We start from the raw sequence: 21336 nt of genomic DNA on the forward strand, positions 1-21336 counted from the left end.
TTACTAATAATAGTTATCATGGCGTTTCTCCGGTCAACACTGTGATCCCGGAGTTTCGTCATATTACGTGCTTTAAGCTAATCAAGGGTTGTTGTGCGGGCATGCCTTTCAGCCTCATGGGGCTTGCTCTCTCGTGTTGAAACTTCACCATCACTGTTTTGTGTCGATGGGGTGTGTGGTTGGCCGTTGGCTTGTAGCCTTAAGGCAGGAACTTGCCTTTTTGCCTTGCCCTTTCCTCATGGGCGGCTTACCTGGTCGTAATTGAGAACATATTGGGTATAGAGAAGCGTTACGAGGCAGATCTTTGCCCTCTTGTTATCATTTTCTCGCTTTTACTTCTAGTTGTTGAAGTTATCGTATTGGATGTTGAAAACTCGAACGTATTCCTTCTACAACTTCAAGTCAGAGACAAGCCCAGCGGAAGCCCCACTCAGAGCTTGTTATCCGTCATACCAAATTATGCCCATGCTGCTATATACTTCCCATCCAAAATCGCAAACTGAGAAGTTCCAACTATCGCAACCATATCCGCTACCTCTGACGACCCCGTAAACCTCAGCCTCGCCGCATCTCTCCTCCTAGCCGCCTATCTTGTCTATGTCTGCTGGACTCCTCCGCACCCGCATCCCTCCCGCAAGATACCTTCGGCACCCGTTCCCGTGGCATTCAAGCTCGACGCCTCATTACCTTATCCCTATGTCTCCTGCACGCGCTTACCACGGCCTTCTATCCTTCTGCTCCTCCTGCAATACTGTGTCTGAACCCAGATAACCTTTCCCGCTCGCTATTCACCTGGTCGTCTTACACTATAACCGCCCTAGGGGTTATTGCCATTGCAGCGCCGATCAAATTACTCGCGTTCAAGCATCTAGGCGAAAATCTTACGGCAAGACTAGCCCGGCCCAAGACTTTGGTTACGACGGGGTTGTATGCGTATGTGCAGCTTCCGAGCTATGCGGCGAATCGGACGGTGTTGATGGCGAATTTTGCCCTCTTTTTGAGACTCGATAGTGTCTTAGGGTGTGTTGTGTCGAGCTGGGCGATGAGGTGGTGATTGGGGAGTGGGGAGTGGAGGAAGCGTAATATGGCCGGCGCTGTTGGTTGCGTTGGGATGGTTTCTGCATCTAGGAATTGGAACTAGAGTTAAATATGAAGAGGCGAGAAGAAGGAACTTAGGGCTGAGTGCGAAGTTTATCCTCAAAGGACAAGGAGGTTCACCTTGGGGCTGATATAAGCAATAGCAAATGAAGTAGAGTCATGCTTATAAGTTCATAACTATTACTGACCGGCTGGTGCCTATATCCTGGAATTTCTTTTTGTACATTTTCTTTGATTCAGCTTCTTCACAGTGCGCTCAATTGCTCTATTTTCTACGTTTCATCTACTCGGCGAAGCTGTGATTCGAGGGCATGGGATCTATTGAAGTTTACGATGTCTCCGAATTGAAGATAAATTAGTAGCCATAAGAGACTCTGAAGGTTTTATAGGTGTACTATAAGGAAGACGCTTTGACATGTGCACGATGACGCAAACACTTTTCATTTCGACGCGAAATTACATGTCGCACACGGCGAATTGAGACTATTGTTTTATATCTTCTCTAGTGGGTTTTGATGGCAGTGTCCCCGTATTTGGCAATGGCAATGGATGTTTGTGAAGTATTTGGGTGAAACTGCAGGCTCTTCCTGTCGCCCTCATGCTCTTCTATCGAAGGTAGGTGCCACAATACGTACTACGATGTGACTAGAACAGGACGATCAACCTGTTTAATAAGGGGTGCGAGGACCTTCAGGAAGATGTTTCAATCATGTGCTTGTGGGTAAGAGCTACCTCCGCGGAGTCTACGTGCATTTATCTCATCCACGTCAACCTCGGCTTCTACACAGCGACCAAGGACAAAAAGGCGTAAATGCAATATCAGCTTGCATAAGATTGTTATGCAGAAGGGGTTGCTTCGCCTATTATAGCGGAGAAACACGTGAACGAAGCTGATCGTGCGGCGTCTGGGTCGCTAAGGCCTGTCAAATACTGAGAGGCGTTCAGGAGAAGATCATCCTCAATTAACCAATATTGCACTAGCTTGAGCTTCACCGGAAGGGGAACCCAGTAGCTGGCTTCCAACCTACAGCACGACAGCGTAGCTACAGCCTGGTCTGAATATTGATTGACCGGAAAGTGAAGTGTGCTAACGTTCCGTTCCCCCGCGGTCCGCGTGCATGAGCAGCAAGCAAAACTAGGCAATACCTGCATCCTCCATCCTTGGCTTACGTCTTTTGTCTACACCTTGTTTGAGTATGCTATGATCTACTGGCGATGATGACAGTGCTCCTTTTTGGGACACATGTTTCTGGGAGAATATGACCCCGGCAGCTTTCCAACTACAGTCCACCTATGCATATATGTGACAAACGAGCGTGAAAGCAATAGAGTCTGCAGTAACATGTTTTGTATCAGCGCTTAACGCTGCGCCACAACTTCCAATCTCTGTTCGACGCCGACAGAGAAGTGTTCAATGATAACCAACCGATCCCTATTTACTTCGCTTGGCAGTGTGTGAGGTTCGAAAACGCCGTCTGCTTGGCGTGCATGCATGCAGCCTCGACGGGGCCATTCGCTTCCAAATGCATGGTGAGACGAGAAGGCAAAGAAGGCGTCAATGTATGTGAGTCTTAATGGGTTCCTCCGCCGCAATCGGTTATCAGATGAAAACTACCCTTAACCATCAGATCACACTTATCGTCCCTCCCGCCAAATGAGAAATGGTTGAAGCAGATAGATCCAATGTTTCTCGCGCTGGGTCACATACTAATTCTTACTCTGGAACCAATCCTAGTCTTAATGATGTCGATTTCACAGAGAACGCCAGCCGCGGTGTGAGGCGAATGGAAGTTATCACGGCAGAATTTACTACGCCAGATCGCTGGCAAGATCTTTGGCGCATCTTCATTAGCATTTTTCTTGTCGCATATGTTTATGGTCTTGATAATCTTCTTCGACCGGTGTACCAGGTGAGTGAGACATGATATCTGCTATATCAAGAAGATTACTGAAGGTTCCATTAGCCGTATGCGACGTCTGGTCTCGGAAACCACTCAACACTTGCAACGATCAATATCCTCCGCAGTGTGATAGGAGCGGCAACTCAGGTACGGCAAATTTTGGGATCATTCGATTATCGCAACTGACAGAGCTAGCCGACGGCTGCTAAAATCGCGGATGTTTTCGGAAGATTAGAGTTACTTGTCGTGAGCGTTTTGTTTTATATCACAGGTATGCAAGATTAATTGATATGTGAAGCTGAAACTGAAAATCTCCAACCAGGTACCATTATCGACGCCACTTGCCATAACATACAAGGATTTCTTGCTGGAGCCGTAATTCACCAGGTTTGGACAATCCATGCATGGAAACATGGGTTGATGCTGACCATACGCTAGATTGGGCTCACTAGCATTATTTTGCTTTTGGAAATAATTATCGCAGACATTACAACTTTGAAATCTCGACTAGCCTATTCATATATTCCAACGCTGCCTTTCCTAGTACGTATTCGAGCGCACAAATACAGCAAGGTGATGTTCATATATTTAGATCAATACTTGGGTTAGCGGAAAAATTAGCAAGGCCGTCCTTTCGATTACAGATTGGCGTTGGGCAATTGGCATGTGGGGGATTTTGATTGCAGGTATGGCTGTCCGCTGTTTCTTTTTTGTAACGATTTCATACGATCTAAGGCTGACTGATTCACAGTGGCGTCTATTCTGCTGATTACCTCCCTCGTTATCCCTTACGTTCGAGCGCATAAAGTTGAAAGGTTTGCGGGACGCGAGTATCGCTTTCACACAAAGAGACCGTGGCACTTTGCGGTGGCTTTATTCTGGCACCTGGATGTGATAAGCATCCTCTTCCTTATTGCTACATTTTCGTTGATCCTCGTTCCGTTGACAATTGCCGGACCCGCAAGGGAGCAGTGGCGAGAGCCCAGAATCATTGTACCTCTGGTCTTTGGTTTTTTGTGCATACCCCTATGGATCGTATGGGAGAAATGGTTCGCGAAAGTTTCACTGCTCCCAATCAAGGTAAATTGGCCACGTCAAGTTTTGGTTGCCTCGCTAATTACCTGAACAGCTCCTAAAAGATCGTGCGGTCTGGGGCGCTCTTGGAATAGGTTTGATGTTGAACTTCTGCTGGAATGTGCAAGGCAACTTTTTATATACAGTTCTTGTTATTTCATTCGATGAGTCTATTGAGAGTGCCACTCGGATTACCTCTCTCTATAGGTGAGTTTCATGAGATGCTAAGTAGGTAAACGTTCTCTACTGACTCTTTGAAGCTTCTGCTCAGTTCTTACGGGCGCACTTCTAGGTCTTGTTGTGCGCTATGTCCGTTATGTACAGCCATTCATTGTCTTGGGCACCCTTCTTTTTCTCGCTGCATTTGGTGTCCTCTATAGATATCGTGGTGGAGCAGATGGTTCTAGTCACGCTGGAATTATTGGGGGACAGATATTCCTCGGCATAGGTAAGGGCCTATCTATTCCTGCTCTCGTTACTAGAATGTTAACCCCTATTAGCCGGCGGCCTCTTCGCTTACCCTACCCAAGTCTCCATACAGGCGGCGACTAAGCACGAACACCTTGCTGTCGTTACGGCTCTATACCTCGCCCTGTACAACATCGGTTCGGCTTTTGGTAGTGCTGTTTCTGGGGCTATCTGGACACAGACCCTAATCCCTACTCTACTCAAAAATCTTCCCCCACCGTACAACACCAGTAACGTCGCACATCACATCTCGGCGTCGCCATTTGAATACGCGAAGAATTACTCTATGGGTACGCCAGTGAGAGAAGGCATAGTTAAGAGCTATATGCATACCCAGAGAATGCTGACCATGACTGGTTTGGGTCTCTGCGTACCGCTGGTTGTCTTCAGCCTCTGTATTCGCAATCCTGAACTAGGCGACGAACAGAGCTTGCCTAACGCAGAAGCTGAAATCATGGACCCTGAGCCAGCAAATAGAATTCACTTGAAGTCGTTGAGATTTTGGAAGTAACGCCGTCGGATTGGTACTGTGTTCCAGAGAAGGCACAACCAGTCATTTTGGTTAGGACACTAATGATTTCTTCACTAAGATACAGCCATAGATGAGATTATGCGCAGTATAGTGATCGAGGTCTTCCAGTGTCTGGGGTCGTATTGTAACCATATCGATATAATGTTGCTCAATATATTCCGATAGAACAGGTGTGCTACAAAGAGCAAAACTAGCAAGCTTCCGTTATCAAGTAGTTTGTTCGTGTCAAAATAATATTACAATCAGCCTTTCCGAGCAGTTCTACGAGTCAGCCTTTCATGTCAGCCCTCCGCTCTAGCCTCGTGCGCCACTTTCAAATGGGCCTAGAAATTAGCCTTGCAAGTCACAGGAAGTGACGTGGCAGCATTAGAGTGGCCAGGGCAGCAGCATGGCGCATGCGCATGAGATTGGGTACTTGACGACGCGCGCTGGCCGGCCATCGATGCCCAATCGCTACTTTTCCTGCTTGCCATATAGAAAGCCTTGCGATAATGCGATAACAGAAAGCCATTTAAAGCCGTCACAAAGGCGAAAGGTTAAACTTGTACGGAATATCCCTCTCTGCGCCACGATGATAGAAGAAACTATCGAGGGCCGATATACGCCAGTACGAAGGATACTTGAAGAGCAACTTGCGGCTTGGTTCGGGATCGGCAATTTCCAAATCATTGTAAGGACAATAGATACTATTTCGCTCGGTATATGATGTGCTAAATTACGTCAGCAACCACCGGACGACTACGGGAAATGGAAGGTTGAGGTTCCGTGGAAGTTGGAATATGTGAGAAGCCCCCAAATCTGTGCCGACTTCATTGACGAATAGGATGACTAGAACCAAAAAGTGGAACTCCACAGGCGCTTTTACATGTATCATAATGAGTTGAATGGGCGAGGATCTCGACAGGCAACGGTGATCAGTGGCGAACATGAGAGTGGTGCTTGATTAGGCTGCGGTTCTACGATGTGTTCTTTAATGACCAACCAAGGGCTCTTGTTTGACACTAGAGAGGCCCAGCAAGTAAATCAAGCTTGTTTATGGCGAGGAAATCATTGACCGGTCGAATTACTCATAGCGTCTAATGACGCTGCTTGTAATGAGGCGTGCGGCTGAGTCGGCCAAAATCGCGTACCCCGCCATGTTTTCCCATCTCTCAATATGTAGCCCGTCCCCTGCATGGATACTTGGTAAAGATTAATACGTGACAAGCTATTTGTTTGCCATGGCTACAGCAGAATATGTGTCTCGATTATTTAGTGGGTGGCAGACATATCCTTACAACATCTCCACATCTCCCTTTGATGCCGATGCAAATAGATACAACGAAAGGCTTAGCAAGGATGGAGAAAGACTTTTCTTACCCCAAGAGGCCAAAAGTGAATTAGGAATGTTGACTTTGATTTCTTACAAAGGTTCGTGTTCTAAGTTCCAAAATCTTAGACCCACACCTATACTGAACATCCCTTAGTGGTGCCTTCCCCGGAAGAGAATAATGCGCTGAAGCGGGTAAAAGTTTCTTCTCCTTATCAACTGGCGCTGTGTCTCAAGCAGCAATCTTCAACTCGGGTTTTGTGAGTGCTTGTTGAGCCTTCCAGGCACTGGAAAGGCAAAACCGCTTACCTTCGGAGCAGTGCTATATCACAAGCATATTCTTGGGGCCAGCTTCTGATCACGGAAGAATTCTTTAGGAAGCTTCTCACTGCTTTAGAGGTACATCCCTGTTTTTTGGATGTGGTGCACATATTTGGCGAGAGGATCACAGCAGTGGAGGAGAGCTTTGCCGCCTGTTTTACCAGGCTGTACCCTTCATTATCGAGCTCACAAAACTCCTCCTATGGTGAGTCCCACTCGGCTGTTGAAGAACTCTTGCTTAAATACAATAGAGATTTCTTACAATTTTAAATACGTGGTCCGACATGGGCGATCCTTACCGCAAGACCCCTTCTCAGTTCGACAAACGGGGGTCTACCACAAATATTGTGCCAACTCGACTACATGCACTTGGATCCTTCTCCAACCCCCAGAGATACTTAGCGAGCGCATAGCGAAGGCTCTCGGGTGTGTTGAGGAGTCCCGTCCAACCTCGCAATTCCGTTACCATGCACTCATTTTTCTTTGTCTCACAGAGAACTTGCGAGACTATTTAAACTACTTGGAAGACCAATTCTCAACCTTGGTATGTGATAATATTCCGCAAATATTAAAAAGCTGACAAGTGAAGATGGACCGAGGATTCTTCTCAAATGTTAAACGGGCTACACGAGAGGGAGTGATTGATACCAACTTCGATGATATACGAAGTTTACAGATAATGACAGATAAGTTGAAGCGACTGGTCCACCTTCTTGAGCTTAACAAAACTGTGTGTCAACGCCTGCAGACATTCTTCGACCGCATGAAACCAACATCACTTGAAGAAACAGCTAGCTTCTTGTGTCAGTACGAGATGATGATGGGGAACTGCATGTTCCAGATCGAAACGCATGCTTTGCAGCTGACGACAATGGTGAGCAGAGCGGAAGGCGTCGGTTCGATGGTAAGCACACCTCAAGATTGAGCTTTATAGCATATCTGACGTACGACCACTCCAGATAGAGCACATATTAGACGTTCGCTCAGCCGAGACAACCTACGAAATGAATTCCGCCATGCATGAGATCTCCAAACAAAGCGCACAGGAGAATAAACTTGTCAGACTCTTGACTTCGCAGTCAACCCAGGACACCAGGTCAATGAAAGTGATTGCCCTCATCACTTCAGTATTTTTACCAGCGACCTTCGTTGCAGTGAGTATCCTAACTCTCTACATGTTACATCAGTCTGATAGGTCTAATCTGAGTACCAACAGACGCTCTTCGGTTCGAACTTTTTCGGATTTGAAGACACCAAAGACGGACATAGTCTAGCTATTGCGTCAAATGTCTGGATCTACGTAATAGTAGCCTTCGCAGTCTCCGCCATCACTATGGCAATGTGGTATTGGTGGTACTCTCGGAGGCCCACTACATTGGACCAAGATGACGAGACCAAGAGCAACACCAGGAACGTTCTAGCATAGAGCAATTTTGGGTTCATGTTATTCCTGGTGCGGCCATAGCGGCCGGTGGGGCAAAGAATACTGGATACAACTCGACCCATCTCTTGTGGAGGCTTGTCAAGTTTTCCCAGAAGATCGCAACATCTATTATTGGTTAGATATGTGTACTTCCACACATTATATTCAAAGAACAACGTAATTGTAGAGGAATAGGAGTAGAAACACTCACCTGCTTCATCTTTCAGATAGAATCTCACTCCTTCGTGTTTATTTTCGGCATAATTCCGGAATTTTTCAATGCCTTTAAGCGTCAGAGGCATACCGTTTGGGGTTTTGATACACGCCATATCTATACTATTTACGAGCTGGATGGTGTTTGCGCGCTCGATTGGCGTTTTTAGTCCTTTCGGATTTGTGACTGATAGGTAATTAGCTGGAAGTTACAATACTTAAGATTTTACATACACTTAACCAGATCAAGTTGCGTCTCCGTTATTATGGCGATTGTGACATCTAGAGAACTTGGAGCATTGTTTTCATCTGCTAAGTCGCAATTTGTCCAGATTTGGAGGTGGGCCGGACCAGCGACGTCTTGGTGCTCGTAATACTTCTCTCTATTTGCTCCCCTGCCAAGGAAACCGAACATCTCTTTTCTGAGAAAGGCAAATTTCGTGAGCTCGAGGCTCATGCTATTGATGATTACTAAGAGAGCTAATTCTGCTAGATACTTAAGGTGTATCTTACCTCCGATAAACATGCTCGCCAGTCATGATGCTTTGGAAATGCAAAGCTCCTGGAAAAGAGTTAAGTACGTGTTGGTTTTGAAGGTACTGTTTACTAACCAGAAAGGTCTGGAAATCTATAAAGGTCCGCAGTCTCAGTATCTGAATGTGTAAAACTCAGCTGACAGCTATTGGCGCTATTCACATAGAGTGGTTTAATCACTCTGGTCGAACGAGGCCGTTTGCGGTCGACTAGGCTCAACGTAAGCAGCTGCTGGGATGTTTTATCCTGGAATCTACATACCCTCTATAACCAACTCTTGAAACCTTTCGTCATATATAAATCGTCGAACTTTAACGATTGCGACCTTGTCATCTGGATAGAGCCAAAGTCCACAAGGGGTTTCTTCCAAGTAAGCAATCCTGTGTGTTCCAGTCAGTTGCTGGATCCTATGGAAGGAAGGATTCTTCTCTCACATCCTATATGCCTCTCTTGGAGGCTCCGGTTTTGATATGACTGTGCCTTGAATTGTGTGATTCCATATGTCAATTTTGCGCGGTTGAGACCCTCTGGCGACCCTAGCAGCTTGTCTGATACGCATATCCAGCTCATCGGCAACCTTGGATGCTTTTGGCCTTTCATCAGTTGACTGATGCAGCATTTTCTCGATATTCTCAAAAAGCCCTTGATGATAGAACTGCTCTTGCCAAGATGGCGGATCTATGTCATCCGGAGCGCCTCGACTCTCTACTTCTTGGAGAAGATCATAGTGTTCCTGAACCACGGATTGCTTCAGATTAAACGTCTCCGAGTAATAGAAGTGTATTGAGCCATAGCGCTGCCCGTTCAATGTGTCGCTTCCTCTTTCCCTTCTGTATTGTTCGACTCGCACCGTCTTGCCAATGTCAAAGCTTGCAATTTCACTCAGAATAGCGCCTAAGGAGTAGACATCCCATCCTTCATCCACTCGACCTGGCGGAGGCGCATAGACGCCTGCTCCGTCTTGTCTTGAGTCTCCAATGAGTCTGGATTCAGATGGATTTGGGTCCGGTTTGTATCGAGAAAGTCCGAAATCCGAGATTTTCATGATGCCATTGACAATCAGGATGTTCGACGGCTTGAGATCCATATGATACATCTTTCCATTCTCCCATCTGTTACCTGTGACATTCTGTCCATGCAAGTATGCGAGTCCGCTCGCTAGACCCTGAACCTGGCCCCATAGCTCTTGCGAAGTGAATGTCACGCCACCTGCATCATCCTTTAGAAACCTCCAGAGTGTGGTCTGGGCGAGCTGAAATACGATGAAGAAATAATCACCATATTCAAAGGCGGCAAGAGCTTCCATAAGGTTTTGGTGTTTCAGGCTATTGGTGTAAAGATGATTTACCCATTCCTTAGCGGTGTCGGCCTGGGTCCAACGCCGATCGAAGATCTTTCGCGCAAAGGATTTGATCTAGCCGTTATTAGATTCTATCTCAATGAATATAAGAAAATCGAGAAGCACAACTGACCTGAAGTTTCTTCAAATCATCGTCTACATACTCGTCAGGGAGTTCAAAGGCGTAGACTTCCCCAAAATCACCTTTCCCTATCGGAGTACTCCTTTCAACAATCGGCAGTATCTCTTGCTCGTCGACGTCTGTAATTTCATTCCTTTTGATAAAGTGCCGTACACGAAAGCGATGTTGAGTTTCCAAGACCTCCTGCCGAATTATCTGTTTCTGACGGTCTGTGAGGACATGGTATTGATCGAGAACCCTCAGATCTCTACGAGACAAGTAGCCTTTGTCGAGAGAAACTTCTTGACGGAGAAAGATTGAAATCAGGCTAGGATATCTAAGGTAGATGAGCAGCGCATAGATGGTGGCATACTTTCCAAGAAGTTCACGATCAGAACAGCGCTGCCTGCGATCGTCTAAACCACCTTGAAGACCGGCATAGTGCCGACATCTTGCACAATTGCAAGTAAAAATGTCCTGAACCGGAAACTCCTTCAGGACATCGACGATGGCACTGCGTGGAAAGTATGAGGTTTTCCCTCGGGGCAAGTGTTTCGACTGCGGGGTCACCTGCCGTATCACTAGACGTTCGCGGGCGCTCTCGCAGCTGGGCTGGTACGGGGTGGCCATCTGTTGTGAAGATCATTGACATAGGCGAGGCATAGCTTGGAAGATAGCTGCTTGCTCATACCTTGAAAGGCACACATATGTTGCCTAATGCGAAGCTGAACATCATGGGTCATTGCGCACACAGTCAGTCAGCTGAGCGTTCTAGACCTGACCAGTCACAGCTGCAGGCACAATATTCACATGGTGCAGCCTTGTTCAGGTTGGATCTTATCCGAAACCAATGAGATGCCTGCACATCTACTAGACGATGTTGCTGGAGGTCCTTCAAGGGCAAGTGAGATAAGATTTGTCCAAGATGAAGTTGATTTATATCGTCCCTTTCATTTTTGATACAGACCGTAGAAATCCCCTAGAGACAAGTAATTCGTGTATTTCTATCGAGATTGTTTAAGATCATCGTGTCGCCCTCCTGACTAGCCTAGGTCAAGGTCGGGACCAAAAGCATCAGCTCCCAAAGTGGTATTGACCCATCTGGTGGGACAGTTGGTGCAGCACTGGACGGATGAATAGACCCTAGACGGGAGTTATTATGCCTGAGACGTTTATCCTTTTTCTCCCACTAGTTGCTATACAAATATTGTGATGTGTTTTTCCAGCAATTGAATAGTATACACATGCAAACCGGGAATGCGAAAACGCGAGAGCAAGTGATAAGAGTCGGAGCTTGCGAACTTATAGCTATGCTAGCAAAGATTGGGCGTGCGACATCGTATATCAGAATGAAATTTCAAGTGCAGGATGTCGCGAACGTCGGCTTTATTAATTGCAAAATTCACGAATCGAAAGTCGTGGCTTCGACAGGACTGGGATGGTGCCTCCTCGATGTTAGCTTTGGGGACTGTCAAGGAATGGGCTTACAAGTGCAATCGGAATTTTATCGGGGAAGAGAAGGGTTGTAGACATACCTGTTGGCTTGCGATAAGTTCGCCCTCAAGTTATCTCGAAATCATAAGTCTTAGAGGATCGACGCTAAAGATGGAGCTTCGCCTGGTAGCGAGGACTAGACCCCGTACGCAAGGGCGGTCTGGGGTCGCTAGCAGGAGCCAGGGCTGACAACTCTTAAAGATGACCTCGATCCGCGCCGCTTAGCCAACATTGTAAACCTCTTGTCGTTCCTTTCTGATACGCGTTATCTTGCGCTTTGTTCACCATCCTACTTCGACGGCAGCCGTGCAATTGGGTTTTTGCTTGGGAGGACGCGTTTGAAGCGTTTTTTAGACGCAGTGTGGGAATAAAGGGCATTATGACTAGAGGAACGGCGTCAGGGACGCTGGGAGGCGTGTCGATGAAGCATCTTTCTCTTATCACGGTACGCGCAGAAACCGCCCAACCCTTCACTCGCCCCATAAACTAACATAAACAACAGCTCACATTCCAGAACTCGGCGCTCATTTTGGTATGACAACCCCGCGCGACGCCCGTAGTACGACCGACGACCGGACAGTTGAATGGACAGACAAGGACAAAAGGGCCCTAGAAAAGGCTGACGGGATCTCAGGTCATGCACTACTCGAGAGTTATGCCCTTGGTTGGCGGGCAGAGATATCACACAAGCACAAGCGTATTTTTGAACGAGGTGATAAAACTAGGCATCAGTTTGACCATGGTATGCCAACACATGCGAACAAGTCCTCCAGTCGTGCTGATCTAGTGGGTAGGCATTATACGAGATGTCGAGAACCGCGTCTCCGAACACGACCGCAGCGACCCTGTTCTCCAACCTCACGACCGCCGTGTTTGCGAACGAGAGCTGGAAGCTCGCGATACCAGCAGTGCTATACACGATCCAAAACACACTACAATACGTCGCAGTTAGCAATTTGGATGCGGCCACATTCCAGGTCACATACCAGCTGAAGATCCTTACGACTGCTATCTTCAGTGTCTTGATGCTGGGTAGATCGCTTTCGTCGCGCAAATGGATATCATTACTGCTTCTCATAATAGGCGTGTCCATAATACAGGTCCCGCAGGCCACCTCTCAGCCAGCCGGGGACGCGCTGAAGGCAGCAGATTCGAAAGTCTGGGCGCGGACACTTGAGACAATGCACAACCTCGGTAGTCATGCTGCAGCACGGATGGCAAGGCGATCCGCTTCATACGAGGGTATCAAGGAAGATGGCACTATGCAAACTGCACACATGAATAGTCAGGTTGGTCTGATTGCTGTTTTGGTCGCATGTGCATTGTCCGGCCTTGCTGGAGTCACTTTCGAGAAGATTTTGAAAGATTCAACAAGCGCCAAAAACACATCACTGTGGGTGCGCAATTGTCAGCTTTCGTTCTGGTCTCTATTCCCATCGCTGTTTCTCGGCGTCTTGTGGAAAGATGGCGAGATCATAGCGAAGACGGGCTTCTTCGCCGGATACAATTGGGTCGTGTGGACAGCCATCATGTTCCAGGCAACCGGTGGCGTTATCGTGGCACTAGTCATCAACTACGCGGACAACATCGCGAAGAACTTCGCAACGTCGATTTCGATTTTATTCAGCTGCATTGCTAGCGTATACTTCTTTAACTTTAAGATCACCCGATCGGTGAGTGTTGTGAGTGCCTTGAGAGTCTTATTACTAACACGACACAGTTCTTTCTCGGCACTTGTGTTGTACTATTCGCGACATACTTGTACACCAAACCAGAGCGAACCCCCCTTCAGACTCCGGTAGGGATTGCAAACTTTGAGAAGACGACTGTTGATCGCAATCCATTGTCTCACGAGTATGACGATGTGCATGGCAGTACCACAAAAGGTCCACTCCGATCAAATGGATCAAGCACCTCAAGGCCTAGTACGCCCACGAAAGAACGGAGATCTCTCAAACGAGATGCATGAGCTCCCGTTGATGTAAAGTCGTAGACAAAAGAGGCAGAGCCATCTCACATGAACGAGTTGCAGCGCACCGCGTCAGCCCGTTATTCGCACTATCTCTATGAGCGACGTTATTTTTGCCAGTAAAGGCCTTGAAATAGCATGGGAACTTCGGAGAGCGGGCTGTTGTGCATATTTGGTGCCCTGAGCTACCCGATGCTGATTAGACTCCTATAGACAAGTGTGTCGAAGACATGGGCCCAAATGTCGGAGCATTTGGTAAGACGCGCAGTACATATTGCTAAATGAAGCATGAAATGCATAACAAAACTGTCCTTGTCGCGTTGATTGGCGAGACGAGGTGACGATACATCTGGTCGCGACTTCCCCCCAGCGTCCCTTCCCTTCCACCCCGACGTCTCTCACCTCTCGCGAGATATTCGCCACACCAGCCCGAAATTACTCGGCGCCATCGTTCTGTTCGATCTTTTAGTTTGAATTTCTGTTTCCTTCTTATCCTAGGTCTAGCCTTCTTGCAGTCGCAATGAGTGACGATGACGACTACTACCTGCACGAAGATCTCGACCGTGGAGACTCCGCACATCAGGCACCGCGTTCTAAGGTCTTTGCCGCTCATCTCAACCAGCCAGCAACGCCGGTTGCACCACGACAGCGCTATCGTGCTACTCAATACGATCGCCCAATTTACGATGTAGTCGAAGACGATGACCAATACAGCCAAGGCGAGTCTTTCGACGCATTCGGTTCGTAGTGTACTCTGAGTGTAGTGATGATGTTACTGACGATCATAGATCAGAAATCAATGCAACAACCGTATGAAGACCGCCAGCGACAGGCTGTGCAAGGGAAGGGAAGATTGTCGCTTGCTCCTGGTCCATCGAAGTACTTCAGTAATGCTGCGCCATCCCAGTTACAGACCCAGTATTATTCTCGCGACGACGACGACGGGTACGCCGGAATAGGTACTTGCATGGTCTCTTGCGGTCATTGTATTGCTGCTGAATTAATGACAGAACACCAAGGTGGCCCTGAGCAGGGCATTTTCGGACAATTGAGTGAGTTCATTGCTCTGATACTATGGTTAATCGGATGCTGATAGTGACATAGGTCATTTCGCCTACGGTAACACTCAGCCACCTGGGTCTAGCTCTGACGTGCAAGTTGGACCATCCTCCAGTCCGGCTTTGAGGGCGGCCCGTCGTCGAGCGGAGCAGAACAGCCCAGTTGCGCAACAACATGCCCCAGGGCTGCAGTCATTTGGGAATGAGCGACACACTCAATTTGGTCAGAACCAAGATTCCACGCAACCTCTTCAACAGGCCATTTCGACCAATCTTCAGACACTTGAACACGAAGAACGGTTCCCTCTCGCACAACCGAAACATCATGTCGAGCGCTCGTATCAACATATAACTCCTATGAGGTCAACACTTAGGCAGATGGACCTACTGCATGCCCCTCCTATTGTTCAAGGTATTCGGCTAGTGCCAATTACGTGTCTTCCAGATCGGCTTCGAACGGTGTTCCCATATCCAACTTTCAATGCCGTCCAATCTAAGTGCTTCGACAAAGTATTCAATTCTGGCGATAACTTCGTACTCGCGTCACCTACTGGAAGTGGAAAGACAGCTATCTTGGAGCTAGCCATCTGTCGGGCTGTTGCCACCAGCGCAACTGGCCAGTACAAGGTCATCTACCAGGCGCCGACAAAAGCGCTATGTTCTGAACGCCAGCGTGACTGGGAGACGAAGTTCAATCAGATTGGCCTGAAGTGTGCTGAACTTACGGGTGACAGTGATGCATTAGATCTTCGTAACGTCCAGAGCGCCAATATTATTGTTACGACACCAGAGAAATGGGACAGCATCACGAGAAAGTGGAAGGATCATGAAAAGCTGATGCGACTTATTAGACTATTTCTCATTGACGAAGTCCATATTCTCAAGGAGGACCGTGGCGCAGTCCTAGAAGCGGTCATCTCGCGGATGAAATCTATCGGTACCGAAGTCCGCTTTGTAGCTTTATCAGCAACGGTCCCAAATTTTCAAGACGTGGCAGCCTGGTTGGGCAAAAGCACGACAGAGCCATATTCTCCCGCCGCGTACGAGAAGTTTGGTGAAGAATTTAGGCCGGTGAAGCTTAGAAGACACGTCTGTGGCTATGCCTGTAACAACAGCAACGACTTTGCGTTCGAGAAGGGCCTCGACGCAAGGCTTCCGGAGGTAATCTCGAAGTACTCTGAGTCCAAACCAATCATGATCTTCTGTGCAACCAGGAATTCCACCGTTAACACCGCAAAGCTAATCGCGAACTGGTGGATCTCGAGACCTGTGCGCGACCGCATGTGGAACCCTCCATCGAAAATACCTGCTGTACTCAACAAAGACCTCCGGGACATCGTTACTTCGGGTGTGGCTTTTCACCACGCTGGGCTTGATCTAGACGACAGAATGCAAGTCGAGAAGGCCTTCTTGACTGGTGAGATTAACGTTATTTGCTGCACGTCGACACTCGCGGTAGGTGTTAACCTGCCATGTCACCTCGTTATAATCAAGAATACCCTGTCTTTCACGGCGGAGGGTCTCCAAGAATACTCTGATCTCGAGATGATGCAGATGCTGGGCCGTGCAGGTAGACCACAGTTTGATGATAGCGCTATAGCAGTCATCATGACTCGGCAGACTAAGGTTCGTCATTATGAGACGCTGGTCACTGGCCAAAAGCTACTGGAAAGCAAGCTTCATCTTAACCTCATCGATCATCTGAACGCTGAGATCGGTCTTGGAACTATCAGTGATCTCCCATCGGCCAGAAAGTGGCTCGGTGGAACATTTCTTTATATTCGGCTTCAGAAGAATCCTGCACACTACAAGCTCGAAGGTGCTACACGTTGTCAAAATATCGAAGAGCAGGTAGACGATATCTGTTTCCGTGGGATTACTCTACTACGAGAAAACAATCTCGTTTCAGGCCAAGAGTACTTCCGATGCACAGATTTTGGTCATGCTATGGCGCGATACTACGTTCACTTCTCAACTATGAAAGTGTTCATGGGTCTTCAGTCAAGATCTTCGCCCTCGGAAATCGTGAGTTATTCCTAGCGATAGATTTTTGAACCCATGACACTGACAAAGCCACCAGCTATCGGCCATCTCTCAGGCTTCCGAATTTTCCAACATACGCTTTCGACAAGGTGAGAAAGGTTTTTACAAGGGTCTCAATAAGTCACCATCGGTTCGCTGGTCCATCCCCGTCAACCTGGATTTGCCTGCCCAGAAAGTGTCCTTAATCATTCAATCTGTTCTCGGATCTGCAGATATCTCTTGGGACGGCGAGATGGTCAAGTACAAATCACAGTACATTGCAGAGACTCAAATAGTCTTTAAAAACATCCACAGCTTGATTCGATGTATTATCGACTGTCAAATATGTTTGGACGATGCAACAAGTATCCACAGCGCTCTGCTATTGGAACGAAGCCTAGGTGCTCGAGCATGGGATGACAGCCCCTTGCAAATGAAGCAGATTGAAGGCATTGGCGTCGTCGCGGTTCGGAAGTTTGTCAACGCTGGTATCAGATGCATGGATGACCTCGAAGGTTGCGACCCCCATCGCATCGAGACTATTGTTGGCAGAAATCCTCCATTCGGTCTCAGGATCTTAGATAAGGTCAAACAATTTCCAAAGCTTCGTGTGTCAATTCACGTGCAGCCGCCATCAGTAAGCTCTTCCGTCAATTCTGTGTGGGAATAAAGGGTGCTGATTGCCGATAGGTCACGAAAGTGCCGAATGGGGTGAAGATCCAAGTCAAAGCGGAGATTGGATTCATCAACGAGAAGCTGCCACATCGTTTCGCCGGTAAACCAGTCTATGTCTGTCTTCTTGCGGAGACTTCTGACGGGCGCAAAATACATTTCGCTCGTATCAGGGAAGTAGCCTTTGCATCTTGATGTCTCTCTATTTTACTAAATCTTGAACAGTGGTCCAAAACTAGGTCCTGGACAGAGCTTAGTGTTTCCAGTACTCTTGACGGGCGTAGATCAGAGCATCAACTGTTATGTCATGTGTGATGGGATTGGTGAGTTCTTCACATCTCAACATATCGAAATCGCTGATAGCTCTTAGCGGGCACTATGCGTGCAGCAACGGTGAAACCGCAGATTTCCCCCACAATGTTTCCGGCCCCTAAGCTGATTGAATTGGACACATCGCATCAACCCAACATGTCCAAACGCCGCACAGAAACACCCAAAGTAGCCCGAAAGCGATCGGCTGGTAGTGAAGATTTTGGAGATGATGGCATCGACGATAACGAGCTCATGAAGGTTTCCTTAGACTATCTAGAGTTTGATCACATCGACAACTACATCAATCCTACCGATGCCATCACACAAAAGAACACTCCAAAAAATTGGTCCAATAAAGACAACAGTACAGCAAAGCAGACGAAAACCACTGCTGAGGACCATGTCCAACAGCCAGTACAGCTTACGAATGGGAAATGGGCTTGTAATCACCCCTGCAAGAACAGAATTACTTGCAAACATATGTGCTGTAAGGATGGCATGGACAAACCAACAAAGAAAAAAGTCATGACGAAGCGTGGTTCGTTGGGTGAAGAACAGCCTCAGCCTAGGCAGGTGGAAGCAAGTCAGAAAGGGAAGGAGACGCAGACGAAATTACAACTCACAACCTTGAAACGGAAGAGCTCCGCTCCAATCGAGGAGCTGGACCTGACACAACAAGAGAAGAAGACTAAGTCGGATGATTATTCCACCATCGGGCCCCGAGAGTTTCGCGAGCTGCATCAGTTACACAAGACTGTCCAGAGAAAGGATATTCCCTCTTCTCTTCACTCGGTCATGCACAAGAAACCGGCCTACTGTTACTCTCAGGGTGGTGAACATAATCTGGCTTTCATGCATCGGCCCTCTCTAGAGCGCCCCCAGTCATCGAGCGACTACGGCGATGTAAAATTCACCGAAACCTCTTCACTCTTTAGTGCCCCTCAACAGCGCTCCACACAAGACCCTATTCAATTTAGTGATTTACCGGAACTTGATGAGGATATGGATTACCCAACGACAGCAACAGTCACCTTTTGTGGGTCCGAGACATTTGGTGATGACGACTCCCTTCTCGGAGATGCTATGATTGGGCTAGCGGACTCACAAAGCCTACGAACAGAGGATTGTGAGAAAACAGATGTCATGCTAGCCCTGGGGGAAACTGCAGACCTGATGGATAATTCAAATTACCGAGAAGAAGACTTACTTCTGGACATCGAAGGAGATAGCGTTGACAGCTCTAGCGCTCCCGAAGAAACATCCACAGCTGTAGCTCACCTTCGCAAGGCCTCAGCACAGTCACCTCAGTTCCTATACTTGGAGCACAAAGAAAGTTCTCAGGCTTCACATGTCACAGTGAAGCCAAGCCAGAGCATGCTGGAAGAGCTAGAGCTGAAGGAGCTCAAGCAGCCTAATGTTGTCCCGCCCATCTCTTATAGAAGATCGACCGCAAAATCTATAGTTCAAGAAGATGATGCCTCTGGAATGCTAGAGGCTCAGTCAGTCGAGAGCGTGGCAGCCAAGGGGAAACCTGTTCCCAAAGCCTTCAAGGACCTTGAGCCATGGCTATTTCAGGAGTTTGGTGACATCGTTGAGCTTGTTGACGGATAAATTTCTAGGGGCAATGTGTAAGAACGAGTGGAATTTGATACCATGGATGTCGAGCGCTAAGTGATCTCGCGATGGGTGGAAGGGAACGGTATGCAATTGTTGTTCTGAGGTTCCCGAATGCGTCATGACTTCTTGCAAGGGTAAAGCATTGAATTTTCACAGTTACATTTCTTGTCAAATGCTAGCCCTCGAAAAGTTAGGATGATGACATCAGATGTCTCTACAAATCGACATCTTCGAGCAGTGTTGCCCACCTATCAGCCTTACTCATGGGTTGTCGTATTCAACAGTCGAAACAGTTCATAATGGGGCATCCCACGCGTCGACGACTGCGTTCCGGCATCAACAAACGTTCCGCTCAGCATACCCTTAAACATCGACAACCACATTTCGTTGTCTCTTTTTGTCTTATTGGAACTTTTATTATCTTCTTGCGTTATTTATATGCTCCCTGGTTTCCTACTCTCTGCCTTCTCGACACAAGAACATTTAGGAACAAAGCCACTAGATATGGCATGTTAACATGATCTTTGAATCATCTCTATTAAATGATAGAGTTGATCTAGATTTGATCATTATCATCGACGCTGTAGTGGAAGATCCGCTAACGTAAACAAAGCCTTTTCATACTTTTTACACTCTTAACTACTTTGTTCATTGAAGATTTACTTCGACTGCGCCTATTAGAGAAAATTCCATTGAAGAGCGTCATTTACACAAATTCACCTCGCCTTTCTCCTCTTAGTCAACGTTAGCCGCAGCCCGTACGCCCATTCCACGCTTTAGATATTACCTCTCGCCCTAGCTCACGTTCCTTTCCTCCTGAATCTACTTTTTTAGTGTGCGGTAACAAGGGGGGTGCGGTTCGCGTAGGGTCTCTTATGCAGATTGGTGGGGGAGATGGTATGAGGAAAGAGCTTTTGCATGGCGGTATTTACAGGCGTGGTCTTGGGGCGGGATGATCAGAGACCACAGGAAGAGAGGATGCATCACTTTCAGCATTCAGACGTGTATTTCATGTTTGTTTGCCTCTCTCATTGACCAGTTAGATACTTGTGTCGCTTGGATACTGTTCCGCATACGTGAGTATTAGGATGCGCCAGCTATACACAGGGGAGAAGGCGTAAAATCCTTTACAAGACGTCAAGTAGCCCGGAGCTCAAACTATCCGAACTTTTGAGAAACGATACAGCAAAATGGGTTTCGGCCCACGTTCGCACTTTTATTAGCGAACATGTTCAAAACAAGTGCGCAAACGTGCCATTCCGACGCAACGCAGGCATGTTGTAAATATGAGAGCACGATACATAGCGTGTGCAAAGCAGAAATAGGGTACCAAACGGACGAGGTCTAGATAATCTCTAACCTTTTTCGTGATAGGTTGGTTGGTCATCCAAAGAGCTTCTTGAGATGCCACTTTCAAATCAAAATTACAATTTGAGCCATCAGTCATCGTCCGGGAATTCACCTCGAGGAAGCAGTGTCGATGAAATAAGGAGACAATCGTAACTTCTAGGACCCATTTCGAGGAGTAAATGCACCCCATGATAGGAAGCTCCTCTTTCGCAGTGATGGTGTCTAGCATCTTGATGTAGCAGATACGAGCAATTCTTTCTTGCCATCGCCGGCGATAAGAGGGTTATTGTAGGCGCGTAACATAAATGAATGAATACTCTCGTCTTTTATACTAAGCGTGATTATCTAAGGACTGTGTACCCTCGACCGGAGTCTGAGGGCCATGTATGGGCCACAAGGTTGAGTTAGGAGATGCTCGATGAAGCTTCGAGGTGGCTTTGTTTTTGATTACATTGAATGGTGATTCCGGATCAGCTATAGTAGAGCGAAACTGATCGGAAGGCTTCATA

At 47.4% G+C, this 21336-nt stretch overlaps 4 protein-coding genes across 4 annotated transcripts; 3 read left to right on the forward strand and 1 right to left on the reverse strand.

The window, feature by feature from the left end:
* Positions 1-2759: 2759 nt before the first annotated feature.
* On the forward strand, positions 2760-5195 carry K460DRAFT_430064 (MFS general substrate transporter; the record flags this gene model as incomplete). The annotated part of the gene is made up of 10 exons (XM_040938317.1): positions 2760-3008; positions 3063-3146; positions 3195-3270; positions 3322-3386; positions 3438-3542; positions 3592-3685; positions 3751-4079; positions 4129-4280; positions 4334-4521; positions 4574-5195. The coding sequence occupies 10 exons, from the start codon at positions 2760-2762 to the stop codon at positions 5050-5052; spliced, it is 1821 nt and encodes a 606-aa protein (XP_040787777.1). The 3' UTR covers positions 5053-5195.
* A 1098-nt stretch (positions 5196-6293) lies between these two features.
* Positions 6294-8129, forward strand: K460DRAFT_416511 (uncharacterized protein; the record flags this gene model as incomplete). Its single annotated transcript, XM_040937810.1, has 7 exons — positions 6294-6483; positions 6540-6642; positions 6703-6908; positions 6955-7247; positions 7293-7607; positions 7663-7857; positions 7920-8129. The coding sequence occupies 7 exons, from the start codon at positions 6294-6296 to the stop codon at positions 8127-8129; spliced, it is 1512 nt and encodes a 503-aa protein (XP_040787778.1).
* Positions 7688-10963, reverse strand: K460DRAFT_416512 (kinase-like protein; the record flags this gene model as incomplete). The annotated part of the gene is made up of 8 exons (XM_040937811.1): positions 7688-8252; positions 8338-8526; positions 8574-8797; positions 8853-8901; positions 8951-9082; positions 9135-9253; positions 9308-10287; positions 10346-10963. The coding sequence occupies 8 exons, from the start codon at positions 10961-10963 to the stop codon at positions 8143-8145; spliced, it is 2421 nt and encodes an 806-aa protein (XP_040787779.1). The 3' UTR covers positions 7688-8142.
* Positions 10964-12033: 1070 nt separating this feature from the next.
* Positions 12034-19612, forward strand: K460DRAFT_394924 (uncharacterized protein). The gene is made up of 14 exons (XM_040936022.1): positions 12034-12272; positions 12330-12359; positions 12462-12569; positions 12622-13500; positions 13548-13752; positions 14010-14051; positions 14312-14536; positions 14585-14755; positions 14807-14848; positions 14901-16879; positions 16935-17513; positions 17567-17721; positions 17774-17871; positions 17919-19612. Exons 1-14 carry the CDS (start codon positions 12207-12209, stop codon positions 19469-19471), a joined length of 6132 nt encoding a protein of 2043 aa, XP_040787780.1. The 5' UTR covers positions 12034-12206; the 3' UTR covers positions 19472-19612.
* The last annotated feature ends 1724 nt before the right edge of the window (positions 19613-21336 follow it).

The sequence above is a fragment of the Cucurbitaria berberidis genome (genome assembly GCF_010015615.1).
Source record: "Cucurbitaria berberidis CBS 394.84 unplaced genomic scaffold K460scaffold_3, whole genome shotgun sequence".
NCBI classification, from domain to species: Eukaryota; Fungi; Ascomycota; class Dothideomycetes; order Pleosporales; family Cucurbitariaceae; genus Cucurbitaria; species Cucurbitaria berberidis.